We start from the raw sequence: 16,690 nt of genomic DNA on the forward strand, positions 1-16,690 counted from the left end.
CTGGACATCACACTGACTGCTGCAGATCTGCAGCTTCTGCCTGAGAACGTATGAAGGTGGGCAGGCTCAAGGCCAGGATTGGGGGACACAGAAGAACTGTGTGAGAGGGTGTGGGAGAAGGAGCTCAGGAAATGGGAGAGTGAGTGAGAATGTGCCAAAGAGCGTGGGAGACGAGTGCAGAGGAAGCGCATCTGAGACGAGCCCAGGGCTCCTCTGTAGACCTGCTGTCCGCTGTCAGAATGGTGCTACGTGCTACGTCCGACGGCACTGACAAGAGCACACAGAACACACGAGACAAGACACACACAGGCCGAGAAGGATCCTAAACAAGGAAGCTCCACTTCATGTCTTCTCATCAGACTTTCAACTCTTATTTATTTAACTTTGGTTTTCTGACCGGCTCTCTCACTCTGTGGGCAGATGGCCTGGAGATCACTATGTAGCTCCGGCTAGAAACTGGCAGTCCTCCTACCCCAGCCTCCTAGATGCTGTTTAGGGGCAGCAGGAAGAGGGAGACTAAGGTAAGCATGCAGGCAGGTCTAATTTCCAGAGCCCGTGTTGTTCAGAGATGAGAGGGCTCTCGAGGGCCACATCTTCTTAATGGAAAGGAAGAGGGGACAGCAAAGGCCAAGAGAAAAATATCAAGTGGTGTTACAGCTAGAGTCATAGTTTTCAGATAATTTCCCTTAAATCTTGCCCAAACACACAGTAAAATATATAACAAAGCTATCGGCTCAGCCTCGGGGCTTTATCCTGTGTCTGTGGAGCCAGCCCTACCTTCAGCAGTCAGGAACCAGCAGCTGGGCACACCTTCTGTCAGCTTTGTTCCTGGGGGAAGGTCCAGCTTGAGCTTCAGCTGCAGAGTCTGGCCAGGACACACAGTCACAGGGGCGAGCTGGATGTTTGGGGCAGACTTGGGCACTTTGGGTACTGTCTTCTGTTTCTCTCTGGGGAAGGGGCCATCCACCACGGCACTGTCAGGCTTGAAGATGGGAAGCTAGAAGACCAGAGGATGGGTTATTGAAGCAGAAGCACTCTTAGGACCAAAGCGAGAGAGCCTGACCTCATATGGGGCAGAAACATGACATTCTCTATCAATGACATCAGTGCCCCCAGAGCACAGGGCAACAGTTCACCTCAGCAGTCAGATCACCCGAGACTGCAGAATCCAACCGCGCCCCGTGCTTACACACGGCAGGAAACTAAAGCAACACTGTACAAATCTAAGGACCGTGAGGATGACACATGCTCCTAACCTTCACTACCAGGAGGGGTCCAAAGGTGATACTTTTGCTGCCATTCTGTGGCATTTATTTTTAAACAAAGTACCTCATAAAAATAAAAAGCCCCCTTCCATCCAGGTAAATAGGATACATTAATAAAGCGGTGGGAAACACTGCTTTTTTGAAGACAAATTTGAACTTGGTCACATCTGCACTAGTCTATCTCATTTTCAGAGGCTGGGGGCTGTGACTTCTAGAGGTTCCCCCAGAAGATGACTTGGTAATGGATTTACCACAGGAAACAGACAGACAGCAATAATCTAAGGATCACTGAAAAAAACAAGACAAAACAACAAAAAAAAAACAAGGCCACATGGCACACAAATACAGTGTGTCATGACTTCTATGCATTTAAAAACAGACCCATTTCTCTTCAAAATCCAACACTTTCCTCATCCACTCACAGCAGATGGAAACTTCTATTTTAAGACTAACAGGAGACCTTCAAAGCAAGTCCCTGGTCTGCTTGTCCCTGAACACAACAGGGGCTCCCGCGCTCCACGTGCCCAGTGCACATCAGAGATGGCCACGGCAGCGCTTTAAAGCTCAGTCGCCCTACACCCACGTCCTCTAAGCTACGCCTTAGGATAACTCACCACAGAGACTGTTTCTGCTTCCAGATCCATCACTTTGATTTGGTGATTATTAGTGTCCGCTACATATAACAGCCGACCACTCTCACCGACACACAAGCCTCCAGGCTCATTAAAAGCTGACTCTGCAAAACTGGAAGCTGCATCATTTGCATCTCCGGTCCCTGCTAGCGTTGAGCAGACTTTTGTTTTTGGATCCACAACTTTAATCTAAAGAAAAATGAACAAACATTTCCCTTGCAGTCGGCCCTGTTTACAGCAGTGCCAGGTAAGCCAGGACTCCTGGCTGTTATTAGCATTCTCGATAAATACATCTTCAAACAGTAGATATTTCCTATTTTCCCCAACATCTGAATTATATCATCAAAAGGGAGCTGTTTCATCCCTAGTAAAACCTTTAAAAAATCTTAGTTGTATCATAGTTTCTTGTTAATTTCAGGATTTCCCCTCTGGAATTAAAAACAGCCTTTTCTGCCTCTTAGAGAACACAGCTAACCCAACTCCCTGAGAACACTGTCTGAGGATTGTTGCTTCTGTTAAACTGAAGTCTTGCCATTTAGAACTCTGCAGGAAGAGCAGAGACAACCAGATGGAAGAGGAAAAGGTGCTCAGGATGGATTTAACTGCTCATGGCCACTGTAACCATGCTACAATTCAAAACTCTTCATCTGCTAGTGCCCCCGTGAGCATAACTGTCAACCTGACACACTCTAGAGTCAACAGAAAAGGGAGCTTCAATCACGGAAAGCCAGTGGGCATGTCTGTGAGGAGACTCTGTTGCTTATTAATATGGGGAGGCTCACCCCACTATGGGTAGGGCCAATCCCTGGTCAGGTGAGCCTGGGTCTGTGAGCAAGTAGCAAGCAGGCCTGCTTTCACTTCCTGCCCTGACTTCCCTCTGGGACGGCCTTAACCTGGGTGTGAGCCAGATGAATCTCCCTCTTACACTGCCTTTGGTCAGTTTTACCGTGGCAACAAAACGCAACTCCAACACCTTTGTTCACACTTTCCCTAACGCGTCTCCTTGTTTCCTGACTTCCTTACCGAGCAGCTTTGATGGGTCACAGTTCATACATTTAAGTCACAGGCACAGGAATTAGCCAGCATTTCCTCCGTTCAGACACCACAAGGCTCCGAGGGCTACAGCTGCTTTCTGCACTAGAGTGGCACTGGCAGATAGCACCTGAGTCAAAAGCAAGCCCCGTGTCTTCAGCTGAGACTCACCTTATGATTATAGGAGTCTGCCACATAGAGCAGATTCCTCTTCGCGTCCCATGCAACCCCGAGCGGATGCTGAAGCTTCACATTGATGCCTACTCCGTCAATATCACCAAAAGCAAATAAATTCTTTTATTGTATTTTTTAAAGAGAAAGAAACAGCAGTTATTAAAAACTTTCAGTGTTTTGTTAGATAAAGTGAACCCTAAGGTCGTCGTGTTAGTAAAGCTAACGGGGAAGCTGGGCGTGTGACACAGACTGGAGAGCGCAGCGAGGGTCTGCGGGCTGATTGCTGTGGCACTCACAGAGGCCAGCGTCTGCAGTCTGGTGCTCTGTCCAGTCCACCGCTACACCCAAAGCAGTCTCTCTGCTGTCCAACAGCAGCTACTTTATCAGATGCTCTAAGGGAGCCTCAGCATTACATGTAATCAGGCAGGGTCCCTTTTCAAGGCCTCACTTGAGTTTCTTTACAGTCACTATCTCTGGGTTAACTACATTCTATCAGACAGGCTAGGAATGAACCTCCTAAATTTTATGAATAACTCAAAATCCAGGGAACTGCACATAGTGACTTCTTTACCATGGGATCTCGTTCTCCTCCTACGAGGTGCTTCACGGCTCCATCTTTGAGTGAGATGGTTCTCACTGTACTGCTCTCACTATCCGCCACAAAGAGGCAGCTCCAGGGATCTCCTGAGGCTAGAGCGAGACCTGAAGGTTGGGCAAACCCCGCCTTGTGAGGATAGGCATTGTTGCGGTTCTCTTCATTGCCGCTCCCAGCAACACGCAGGCAGGTTCCTTTCTCTAGCTCACTGAAAGACAAGCATAGGCGGGATCCACAAGTTACTAAAGGAACGTAATAAACCCACAGAAGCAGTGATGACTGCCTGTCCACTACTGTGTCTGTCCAGCCATGCTCTTAGTGAGCCACTGTGCAGTGCTCACTTCTCTTCAGTATACTAACTACTGAAGTCACCCTCTAAATCCCTGGGTCAACAATAATGATCAGGTTATTATGAAATAATGAGATGATTTTATTCTTATTTTAACTTCTTAGTTTCATAGAACAGCAGTTCTAGAAGGGAATTTATTAATAAAGAGACTATAGTTTTCTTTAAAAACGCCTGTGTCTTCTACAAGCATGACCATTTTCAGAAACGACTTAACGACTGTGCTGCACTAGACGATCAACTGTATGACCGTCTCCTCTCCACACTGGGGACAGCCTACTGAGAGCAGCGCAGAGCAACAGCTGCCGAGATCATGTCTCAAAAAACTGAAAAGAAAGACTGTGATGATTCCTTTTGTAATGCAGACAAAGTTTACACCTTGATTTCTAAATTTATGCCAAAAGGATTAAGAGACATGGTACTGAGAAAGAGGAAGCCGACTTCAAGCGCAAAGCGAGAGACTGTGTTCTCCATCTCCAAACATGGCACGTCACACAGAAGTCCAATGTGACCAGACTCTGAACTGGTACCTGCTCAATGCTAAAGCAAGCAGAAGCAGGTGATGGAAGGCAAGAGCACAGAATGCACGAAACATGGCCAGAGAAATATGTACAAGACCTACACTGCAAGGGAGGAAGTCACAACATACAGGAAAGCTATGATAATGAAGTGGATGAGCAGAGACACTAAAGTGTTAGGGTCACTACTACCTGCGAATCTGCACTAGACACAGTCTGTGCAGTGCTGTACTAACTTTGGAGTAATCCACCAACCAAATTAAGATGCAGGGCAATGTAACTTGAGCAACCATTTTCCTATTACAAATAGTGACACCCCTTCTTACGGGGAGACACAGGCAGCCCTGACAGCATAGTCTGCTGCTGTCATTTGTGGGTGCTGGGATAGTCACACCTCATGTATCACTGGTGACCACAGTGTTCACATCACTATTGTCTCTGGTCTGGAAGACAGCTATAGCCTCCTGAGTCACACCTTGTTCCACTCTGAATACTAGAAGGGTTCTCTCAAGAATACAGATCTAACCAAGTCACTTCTCAGCTTCATCAGCTTCTGGAATGCTCCAGTCTCTTAAAGGACTCCAGGTGTGACAACCTTTGTCCTGACATCATGGCATGAGTGGTGGCTCAGAAGACCTCCACTGCAGCAGCCTCCAGGGTACTTCAGAACCTGCTGCAGAGGTTCTAACGACACAGGATTTCTCCAGTTTTCACTGTTTACTGATCTAATTCTTCTGAGGCTGAATATGTCTTCATTTCAGCTTTACCAAAGAGCGTATCATTTCATCTCTATTGCCTAATATGGTACCTAGCAGAAATGTTTTAGATCAGTGGTTCTCAATAGTCTTCATGCATCTTCCCTTTAATATAGTTCCTCATGCTGTGATAACCCCCAACCATAAAATTACTTTCAGTGTTAGTTCATAACTCTATTTTGCTATTGTTATGAATCATGGTAAATATCTGTGTTTTCCAATGGTCTTAGACGAACCCCGTGAAAAGGTTATTGGACCCAAAGGGGTCATGACCCACAAGTAGAGAATCACTGTTCTAGATGCATGACTGTCATAAAACATTCCACAACTGTGTTCTACACCCACCCCTAGACATCTGAGATCTTTATTGCTAGACAGCTATCCCTTTCTATTAATAAAGATAATGGTGATGAGCCCAGTGTGGAGCCTTTAATCCCGGCACTTGGGAGTCAGAGGGAGATGGATCTCTCTGAGCTTGAGACCAGCCTAGTTTACAGAGCGAGTTTCAGGACAGCCAGGACTATACAGAGAAACCCTGTCCTGATCAAACAACAACAACAGTAACAAAAAACAAAAATACCCCTTGTATCTATATTAATTATGTTTTCAAGGTTAAACAGAGATATTTTAAATAGGTCTTCAAATACTTCAGAGGTCTACAGAATATGTCATTTAAGATGTTTCAATAACATAGGTCCCTTCTTTTATGACAATGAGACATGTCTGCTCCTGGCAGCACGAATCTACTTTGGAGAAAATGATGGGCATGGAAGAAACTCTTCATGGAGTTTACTTTGTTTGTGGCAAAAAAAAAAAAAAAAAAAAAAAAAAAAAAAAAAAAAAAAAAAAAAAAAAAAAAAAAAAAAAAAAAAAAAAAACCTACTGGGCAAGAAAGTGCCCCTCCCTCTATTGCAGACACAAGCAGGATGCAAAAGGGAGTGACTACAGAACCTTGCCAAGAACCGGCAGGATAGTCCTTCAAAACCCTGCTTCACAGAACTCTAGGCCTGCAGGCTGAAGATGGATGGATGCCCCAACACTGCAGAGGAACCTTGGGTGACTATTTAGGTAGCCATTTCTGTCATTTCTCACAGTTTGCAGCTCTTTTAAGAGTCCTGCCATGAACACTTAAATAGTGTTGATGAAATGCTTTTCGGTTTTCAGCCGTTAGCAAGAAAAAGGCCGTGCTGTTTTAAAACGCCAGCTTTCTGGGCCATCCTGCCAGGGCAAACTCTGACTCTTTCAGGCAGGCTGTCTGACTACGGATCAATTGAAGAGAGAGAATAAAAAATAACAAACAAACCTCTAAATGGTTTACAATGTGTTAAACATATATGCAGGCTTGAAAAAAAGGTTAAAGTCCTTAAAATAAAAAAGAAAGAGAGTAGTTGGGTGTGGTGGTACACACTTTTAATCCCAGCACTTGGGAGGCAGAAACAGGAGGATCTCTATGAGTTCAAGGACAGCCTGATCTACAGAGGGAAGTCCAGGATAGCCAAAGATATACAGAGAACCTGTCTCAAACAGTAAAAGTAAAAATAAAAGAAATAGAGATTAAAGTAAAGCTGCATAAAGATGGAAAACACACAGAGAATTTTGATACTGTATGTTATGCTCTGTTTGAATTTTTTGAATGCTGAGGAAGGAGCAACAGCTGCTAAAAGATATTTGCTTATAAATGCTGCTGAATTAATCCAAAATAGGTATTTTGAAAATACCTTGACTTCAAAATTGAAGTCAAGAGGTATGTTACTTTGGAGAAGAGATTTTGCTTTTGTTTCCACAGAAAACGAAAGACTGTGGATTCATTCTGAATTAAGAAAAATCAGGTTTGATCACAGAAGACCACCTGAGAAATCTCCTGTAGGAACAGATGGCCCAGATGTCTGAGTTCTACATCCAGAACAGATTCAAGATGCTGCCTGAAATGATCAAGCCTCACAAGATACTCCAGTCAGGACTTGATCATAACTTTAAATTTTCTTTAGGTCCCCATAAGATTTATCAGCGCCCCCAACTAGCCAGAAGTAGCCTGGAATACTACACCCACATTCTCAAAAAATGAACTATGGATATTTTCCTTTGTTTAAAAAAAAAAAAGAGGGGGAAGTGGTATGGAAGAATTGTCTGTATTCTATCAATCATGTTTTAAATAAACACTGCTTGGCCAGGCAGGAAGTATAGGCAGGTCAACCAGAAAGGAAGTAGAGGCGGGAGAAGGAGAACAGGAGAATGCTGGGAAGGAGGAAGTCCATTCCTCCCCAATCCTGTCCAGACCATAGAAGAAGCAGGATGTGATCTACCCGCTCAAAAAGGTACCGAGCCACGTGGCTAACATATACTAGAATAATGGGTTAACATAAGCTACAAGAGCTAATAAGAAGCCTAAACTAATGGGCCAATCAGTTTTATAACTTATGGAGATCTCTGTGTGATTTTCTTTGGGGCTATTAGCTGTGGGAACAAGGCAGGACAGAAACCCCAACAAGCCTGCTCCTTCACGTTACAGAGGAGGAGGAACTTCAGTTGAGAAAACTCTTCCATCAGACTGCCATGTGGTCAAACTTATGGGTCATTTTCTTGACTGATTACTATTATGAAAGGGCCCATTGTGGGTAATGCCACTCCAGGACACATGGTACTGAGGTGTATAAGAAGGAAAACTGGGCAAGGCAGTAAGCAGTATTTCCTAATGGCCACTGTTATGTTCCTTCCTCAGGCTCCTCCAGGAGGGACTAGCCTGTCAGCTGAAATAACCCTCTCCTCCCCAAGCTGCTTCTGGGCATGATGTTTATCCCAATAGAAACCTCACCAGGACTTTCACCTGTTTTCTTACTCTAAAGCTCTTACTGAGCTGTTCTGTACTAGACACACAACCATAATGGGGCAAGACTGATTTCTTTACAAGGCAGTCTAGTAAGAAGAACAAGTTAAAGATAAGTGTGAACCAAGAGAAGAGAGGTGAGAGAGAAGTAAGAGACAGTGGAGAGATACTGCCTCCCATCCTCACAGGCCCAACAGTGGCAGCAATCCCATGAGGTGACCCAAGAACATGCGGTGACAGAAAATGACAGAGAGCTAAAGGGGCTCGCATATGCTTACACAGTAAGTAGCAGCTGGGATTCCGTTTCAGGCCTGACTATGTCTGAGCAGTAACCATGCAGCACTCAGCCACCTGAAGGAGTGACCACAGACACTTGTTCTGTGGCAAAGAATTAAAGCCCCACCTAATCATTTCTAGTTCTCTCTCTAGGCACTTGGAAGAAAGGCCTCCCCTAGGCTCTTAGGAATTAGATGCAGCCACAAAGCTTAACCATGGCTGATGAAATACAAGTCCAAGTGATGTATGTTATTTCTGAGCAGCAGCTTCGGGAGCCAGTTAGTGACTCACTGCCTCCCCCTCTCAGCAGCTGCTTCCTCAGCCTGGGGACCAGTGCTCCCCAGGGACTCTACATGAGTGAGCAAGAAACCCTGCTCCAAGCTTTCCTACAGTGTGTGGCCAGCACATGCTGACAAGTACAACAGCAGGTGTTATGAGGATGATGACCTGGTAAAGGGCAACCGAAGGACCCCGAAGAGGCACAGTAGCCACCTACCTTCTCTTTGGCAGGGAGCCAGAGTCCAGGAGGAGTGCCCATATTTGATGAGTCCCAGCCATGGCTATCCACAGGATGTTATTTCTTTGGACCTCTGAACCTTCAAAAAAGTACGTTGCATGTATTATATATCTATCAGATTAGTATAACACTTCTCAGAAATGGAAATTCAATGGCTGATACTAATTTTTAAGTCAGCTGTTTTGGAAAACGCTCCTTAGTGAGAGATCGGTCTACAGATCCATCCTCTCACCTGCAACACTTTCACCAGAACTCAAAGTTGTAATGGTTTTTAATTAAATGCAGTACAGGGTGATAATTCAATACATGTTTATAAACTGTAATGACAAAATCGAAGCCATTAGCATTTCCATTTCCTTCAATCAAATCCACACATTCTTAATAGCAGAATGTCAACCTGTACCTCTGGAAACAATGCTTTTAAACACTGATTCATAAACAAAACTTTGTGACACAAAAAAGTACGCTGATATTATGTAAGAAACCCCTGCAATTTCTATGCAAGAAAAGATGCTTTCCAGAGCAGGGCAGTGGCACAAGTCTGCAGCCCAGAGCCCGGGGCCAGAGGGGAACAGCTCAAGCTGGAAGCCTGTTAAGACTGCACAACGAGTCCTAGGCAAGCCTGGGCTACAAAGTGGAGACTCTCTGTTAAAACAAAATGACAACAAAAAGTATAAGGAATGTGTCTTTTATGACCATATGAGATTTGACATTTAGACACAAAGTACAACAGTCATTTAAAAATCCATTTGTCTAGTTGGTTATAGAATTTATGGGAGTGTCTGTGGGAAAGTGCACGCATGTGAACATAGAGGCTAGGGGTCAATGTTGAGTCTTCTTCAGTCACGCTCTATTTCCTTCCCTTAGTAGACAGGCACTCACTGAACCAGGAGCTTGCTATGGCTGACTACTGGGAAGCCCAAAGTATCCTCCTGTCTCAGTCTCCCAGTGCTGGAACGATAGGGACATGCCTCAGTGGCCGGGCTTCTATGTGGGTGCTGCAGACGAGTTCAGATCCTCACACCACATGGCAAACCCTTTAGCAACTGAGCCACCTCTCAGCCTTGGCTTATCAGACCAAGAGGACAATGCATTACAGTACAGCTGCTGACTGCACTGCTTTCTCCGTTCTACTCCAGACACTGAATGACGTAACACTCATTAGAAAGGAGCAAAGTTCTACTTCTCAGATTAATTCAGTTAACCCATTTAATTTAACTAGGAGGTATTCTGAAATAACAGACATTTTAACTAAAGAAGTCTGGCAACACATTATCTTATAGAAAGTTATTTTATTTGTAATCTCTTTAACTTCAAGTATTTTGTGATGAGAAGGGTATTTCTTCCTTAATTAGTAATAATTTTTAAGCATCTTTTAGTTTAGTAACAACAAAGACAACCCACAATAATGATGGTTCTCAAATAATTACAGATGCTACAATGTCAAGTGCTTCCCCAAACTCATTACGGTTTTCTCATTAGAAAGCCCAACTCCAGAAGAGCAACCATGCACAGAGAGGGCAGCAGGTCAGGCCAGCGGCCAGTACAGGAAGGAACTGAACTCTGGGCCCAAGCCAGGCCGAGAGAAAAATCTATGCCTCAGCTCTGATGTGCTGATGTTCCCTGTTCTTAGCTGCTACGATAGAAAGTATCTCAGTTTACCTCCTTCACACAGTCACGCCTGCAGATGCGAGTGTAAGAACGGACACACTAATGTCCGTGTATTATGGGGACTCAGTCTCTGCTTTATCACGTTAAAACCAGATCAAAAACGTGCACAACTAATGTTTTACACATCACACTGCTCCTTCAGTTATTCTAGATCTACTACTCTCTGGGACTACTAAAATGACTGTCATCTAAGCTAATAAAATATTCCATTATTTCAGATATGATGACATTTGGATGAAAAGTGCCTACAGGCAACAATACTCAAATGTCAGCCATGACCATTATTCCATGCACTGGCTCTTACCTCTACAGCATGCTGCATTAGGCAAGCACTATTGCATCTACAAGGCCACACATCCTAGAGTCCAACACAATGTCTCCCACAGGAGTTTGACTGCTGCTGTCCCACAACAGACGACACCCGACAAAGCACTCAGTTTACAACTGCTCACTTGTGCTAAAGCTGGCCCAAATCTACGACTATAAACTCATCACATTGATCAATGACAATGAGTTCACGCTCCTGATTAGATAGTGGCATTATTAACTAAGGAAATGAATAACAAAATACAATAAAAGCTTCAGTAAGAAATAGAAATAAAAGGCAGAAATGAATAATACTTTACATAATCAGTAATGTTCCCCACTCATGATACTCCACAGCCTGTATTTATCCAGTAACATATTAGACTAACACACAAAGAACCGTAGACAGTTAGAGTCTGAAGCCCTCCTAATTCTCTTAATGGATCTAAATTATGCACCTCGAGTTGTGATAGCCTCTGAAACAAGCATTGCTCCCATGGCTGAATACTGGCTGAAATTTCTGCGATGCTATGACTGCCCATCTCAAAAGATGACCTGGACGATGGGCAGAGGCTCTGGAAGTTAAGTACCACCACAGGACTGGCACATGCTGGGCACCACACATCTGCTCAGCTCCTACACAGGACCGACACATGCTGGGCACCACACAACATCTGCTCAGCTCCTACACAGGACCGGCACATGCTGGGCACCACACAACATCTGCTCAGCTCCTACACAGGACCGCACATGCTGGGCACCACACAACATCTGCTCAGCTCCTACACAGGACCGCACATGCTGGGCACTGCACATCTGCTCAGCTCCTACACCAACTTTGTTCCTCTTCCCTCCTCCTAGGACTTTCACCTTCAGCCCCTAGCATGGAACTCAAGACTTCTTTCTTGCTTCCCTACCCAACACAGCTTGTTCGTGAGTGAACTTGTGGCGAGCACGCATGCATGCACATGTGTACACACACATCTGACCTATTACCCTGCATCACTGTTTCCTGTGGTGCTTGTCACCATCCTATGTGCAGCTTGCTTGCTGCTCTCCTCCATTCAGCACTTCAAAGAGGGAAGAAGCTTTGCTTCATTCAGCCTCACTGCCAACAACTAAAACAGTGGCTTCTCATAGCAGATTCTCGGCAAACACTTACTGAGTAAGTAACCTTTCCCCTGGTCAACAGCAGAAAAATGTTCTCATTTTTGCAGAAGCCCTGAAGTTATTCTAATGAAGGCTGATCTTTCTAATACTGCTAATAATTTGTCTCTAATTAACAAGTCTGCTATCAATGCAAACCTGTGCTGCTTCCTCCAAGATCAGCACACTGAAGGGGATGAAATCTCACTCTAAAGCCAGCTTTACACAGAGACAGACATTACCTTGTATGGTAACCAAGGCCAGGCTGGAGCAGTCACAGAATGAATCCTTATTTTATTATAAATCACTTCTATTTCTTTTTTAAATGTTAAAGACATGTAAGTGTAGCTGAATTACACACCTGTGATTTCACTTTGCTTTTTTTTTTTTTTTTCAGATAATTTACAATGGAGCTAGGCTTAGTGTCTCACAGGGCTGAGACTTCTCAAGCTATAGATGAAAATACAGTCTCTCAGTACCTTTTAATGGTTCTAGTTTTAAAAACCCTGAGGAAACTAAGATCCACAGATAACCCATTTAATTGGATAAAGAATACTTTCAAAAGACTTGATAGCAACCATCACAGTTAATGAAGAAAACTCTATGAACACATCCTTGCCAACAGAAATGAGATAAACAAAAGTCTTATCATTACCTCTATATAACATCAGATGAAGGCCTAGCGTGCAAAACAAAAGGAAAAATGCAAATATTTTCAGTGGAACTGCAAGTATCAGCAGGTGACAGGATTAGAACTGTAAGTGAGTTCAACAAGATTAGGGATGCGCTCAGAGAATAAACTACCTGCACACTGTCGGTGCGTGATTGTAACGGGGCCAACAACATTGCACAAGTATGCATGTGCCCTCTTCACCAACCACCATTACAGGACCACCATGAACAACTCGGCTTCCCATCTTGCTTCTTGGGTTGTGAGTCCTGACGTCACCCTCCTTGATACTTTTTCTCACAGGCCACACAATTCACTAGCACATTCTGTTGGCTCTTCATTTAAAATGGATGAGGAATTGGATCAGTTTGAGCCTAAGGCACCATCGGGGCAACTCCAGAACGACATCTGAGCTGACCTGTCACTCTGCTCACACCTAACACTGGCCCCGCCTGTCTCGCTGGGTGTGTGGAGCATACTTGTAATCCCAGCACTCAAGAAGCCAAGGCAGGAAAATCACAGGGTTCGGGACACAGTCAATTCTAGGCCAGACTGTGCCACACAAGCAACACTCTGCCCAAACAAACCAAAAGAGAAACATGGCGCAGGAGAGATGAAACGTTAGGATGGGTGAGTCAGGCAAAGTTTACTTTCAACTTTGGAGTCTTTCGACTAAAGCCTACACAGGAGCTTTGCAAAGGAGCGCTCTGCTGGAGCACACCTGCCAGAAGGATCAATGCGGTCTCTGTAGTCTGGGTCTCTAACTAGGGCAGGTCAGCTCAGGTGGTTCACTACACACGAAAGGTCAAAGTGCACCTGTCAGAAAGTTTGGGAACTGTCTGTTCTTGGCCTGCACACTGGTTTCCTTTACAAGTTCCAACAGTGAGGTAGACACAAATGTACAGGCTGTGTCAGCTTATGGTCTGGTCTTCTGGAGTTTCTGAGAAACACCAATCGGTGAGGGGATAAAAATAACCATGAGAATGCATTCTGGCACAGGCGCTGAGCTTGGGGAATCCTTCTGTCATCATCTTCCTTTATGAAGGAACTGAAACTCAGAGAGGTTAAGTAATGCTTTAAAAACTTGCACAGCCAGATCCGGAGCTTGAGTTCATTGGCGATCTACCTCGTTGGTGCTGGCAGAAGAAAGCATTCTGGACGGGAACTTGTGCTCTGTCTCTTTGCTGGCATCTTTCCAGCACCCGTGGACACCTCAGCCCCTCTATTTAGGGGAGTTTTTATCCACGAGATGCTCAGCTTTACCTGCAGGTTTTTACTCCACGATGTGAAGCTAGTTGACCCCTTCTAAGGTTTTTAAAACCTTTTTAAAAACACTAATTATCAACAAAGATTATACTAAAACAGTTTAAAAAATAGGAATAGAGTCAATAAAAGAAATTTGAAAAAATAAATCCAAAGTCCAGTTTTGAAAAATTCTGCCTTATTTTAAGCTACGGTGGCCAGCATCCTCCTGCTGGCCTTGTAGAATCTGTAGTATAAACAGATCTGTCTCCACAGTTCTGAAGCCTCCTAGTAAAAAGCAAAGTGGAGGACTCTGCCAGCCACAAGCACGGTGGAGTCATGAAGGAGGAAGGAGCAGCAGCGCACACCTCTTTCCCCAGCTGTGCTGATGGTCTTTCCAACACTGCGCAGCAGCGAGGACAGCCAAGTCCAGAGCCAATCCAGAAGACTGCTCTGGGGATGCAAGCGTACAGAGAGCACCACTATGTGGCTCTGTGTCATGGGATGACAGAACACAACACTGAGGGAAAAGAATGCCATCAATAAGACCCCCAGGTCGCTAGAACCCCACTTCCCACACTGGCACCACCCAACAGCCCACCCAGAAGACCTGGGTGGCTCCAGGGCAAGTAGTAATCTCAGCTATAAACCCGCCAAGTACAGCTTCCGTCCAAACGTAGTTCCCCATGATGACACAAGCACTATTTATCGCAGCCTTTATAGTTCTAGTCAAATATGACAGGAGACAAACATGAAAGCCAGAAGAGGAGGAAGAGGAGGAGATGTGGATGACCACAACATCCATTTTTCAGGCACAAAAAACAATGAATTAAATTCACAAGAGTTGTTCTGAGACTCTGACTTAAGTCTGCTAAGGACTGGAAAGGGAGCCAGCGGTCCTAAAGGATGGGAGTTTTCTGTAGAACCAACAGCAGAGCAAACTGTTTCTCTTTAATGCATGGTACTAGAAATGAAGAACCCTTCAAAACAGGGCCATCAGCTGACAGGCAGTCCTGCAGACAGACAAGCAAAGTCACCTAAACAAGGAGAAAGGAAGGGAAGGTGCAAAGGCTCTGGGACAGAGGGCCAAGGCATCTGACCTGAGCAGCTGCATGTCTACCAAGTCAGAAAGGAACACAAAGTGAGGATGTGCAGAGATAGCAGGATTCCTAGAAAAGAATCAAGGACACCAAACTACTGAAAAGGAAGGCATCACACCACAGCAGTCCAGGTGGGTTAACTCAGGATTAACAGCCAACCTGCTGAAAACCAAAAGCAGAGGCCTCAAAACAGAGAAAACACACATCTTACAAACAAAAGACCAAGTGCAAAAAGTAGAGCAAATTGCTCAGTAACTATGCAAGCTCAGCCCACACTTACCTGTGAAGTAGAACTACCTTCTGAAATGAAGGCTAACCATTTTCTCAGCTCAGAAAAACACAAGAAATCAGCACAGCTGTGTTAAGAGAAATTTAAGCAAAGTCCTACAGGCAGAGGAAAGAGCTTTAAGCACACACTTGGGACTGAAGAAAACAGCCACTTTGGAAAACAACAGCAATCAATTTCACTTCTAGGCATCTACCCAAGAGAAGCAAATGCATCATGACCACAAACAATAGGAACCACAAATGTTAGTGAACGGGTTAGTGTATTACAGCTCCCAGCAACCAGAGCCACCAAAGGGCCTGTGAGGAGCCACGCACTGCACTGCTTCTCAACAACAAACAGCAAACCAGAGCAGGCAAGACCTTGGCAGTGTTAGCTCAGTGGAGAAGCAGACACAGAGCGCTGTATTGAGGAAGCACGGACCACTGCTGCCAGTGGCTAGACTGGGCGTGGTGACGTGGGGAGACAGAGCAAATGGTATGAGAGAACTTTTCTGGGATGATGCAGCACCCCTTATCTTGACTGTGGTCATAGTGACATGAGTATACGCACTTATCAGAAATCACAGTTTTACATAGTAAGAACAAAATTTGCATTTGTAAATATTACCTCATTAACCTGAAATGAGATAGTGTAAGAATCTTCTCATAGAGGAGCTTCCTCCTACAGGAGCCAGGAACTAACCCTGGACAATGCAGTGGGAGACTTTGGAGCACTCGGTCCTAACCGGGAAATCTTTCTGAAAGCCTCCCTGTGGCCCCAGGGATCTCTGTATAAGAGGAATTGGAAAGCTTTTAAGGACTAGGGGGGTGGAAGCCTCCAAGGAAGGAGGGTCCTCCAGACACAACAGGACAGATGTTGGACAGATGAATTCTGAGAAAATGGCAGTACAGGGCCCATATTAGTTCAAGACAGATGGGGAAATGGATATGGAGCGCCCACCGCTAAGCAGGACGCTATCTCCAACTGAAGCTTGCTTGCTAAAGAAAACAGTTTTCTCCAATGGAGTCTCACTGGGTATACAAACCACACTTTAGGATGGGCCCCAGGCCTAGCAGTAGGTAATCAAGACAAACTCAACCATTCTTTTGTAGACTTTTCATGTCTCGTTTTGCTTTGTTTGGGACTGTACCTGAGGTTCCGACCACGACATCCCAAGGGGAGCTGATGGGCTGCTTCTCTCCTCTCTCTCCCCCCTCTGTATCTGTCCCTTGAATGCCAATGCCAGCTACAGTGCTCACCTTCTCAGCGTCTAGGTCGATCTATAAAAAATTGAGTAAGCCTTTATTCAATACATGTTACTTTGCTTTCAATACGTGAATAATTCTAATAGAA

At 44.8% G+C, this 16,690-nt stretch overlaps 1 protein-coding gene across 1 annotated transcript in view; it reads right to left on the bottom strand.

The window, feature by feature from the left end:
• Nhlrc2 (NHL repeat containing 2) overlaps window positions 1–16,690 on the bottom strand; it is a 45,176-nt gene that overhangs the window by 7,852 nt on the left and 20,634 nt on the right. The window contains exons 5-10 of the mRNA XM_050144780.1: window positions 16,488–16,617; window positions 8,914–9,013; window positions 3,675–3,906; window positions 3,101–3,223; window positions 1,880–2,086; window positions 778–997 (exon numbers count right to left, since the gene is read on the bottom strand). Of these exons, the coding sequence (XP_050000737.1) occupies window positions 778–997; window positions 1,880–2,086; window positions 3,101–3,223; window positions 3,675–3,906; window positions 8,914–9,013; window positions 16,488–16,617 (1,012 nt within the window). The remainder of the gene's footprint in view (window positions 1–777; window positions 998–1,879; window positions 2,087–3,100; window positions 3,224–3,674; window positions 3,907–8,913; window positions 9,014–16,487; window positions 16,618–16,690) is intronic.

This window comes from Alexandromys fortis, unplaced genomic scaffold, assembly GCF_014885135.2.
Source record: "Alexandromys fortis isolate MF-2015 unplaced genomic scaffold, M_Fortis_MF-2015_v1.1 scaffold_16, whole genome shotgun sequence".
Classification (NCBI taxonomy): Eukaryota; Metazoa; Chordata; class Mammalia; order Rodentia; family Cricetidae; genus Alexandromys; species Alexandromys fortis.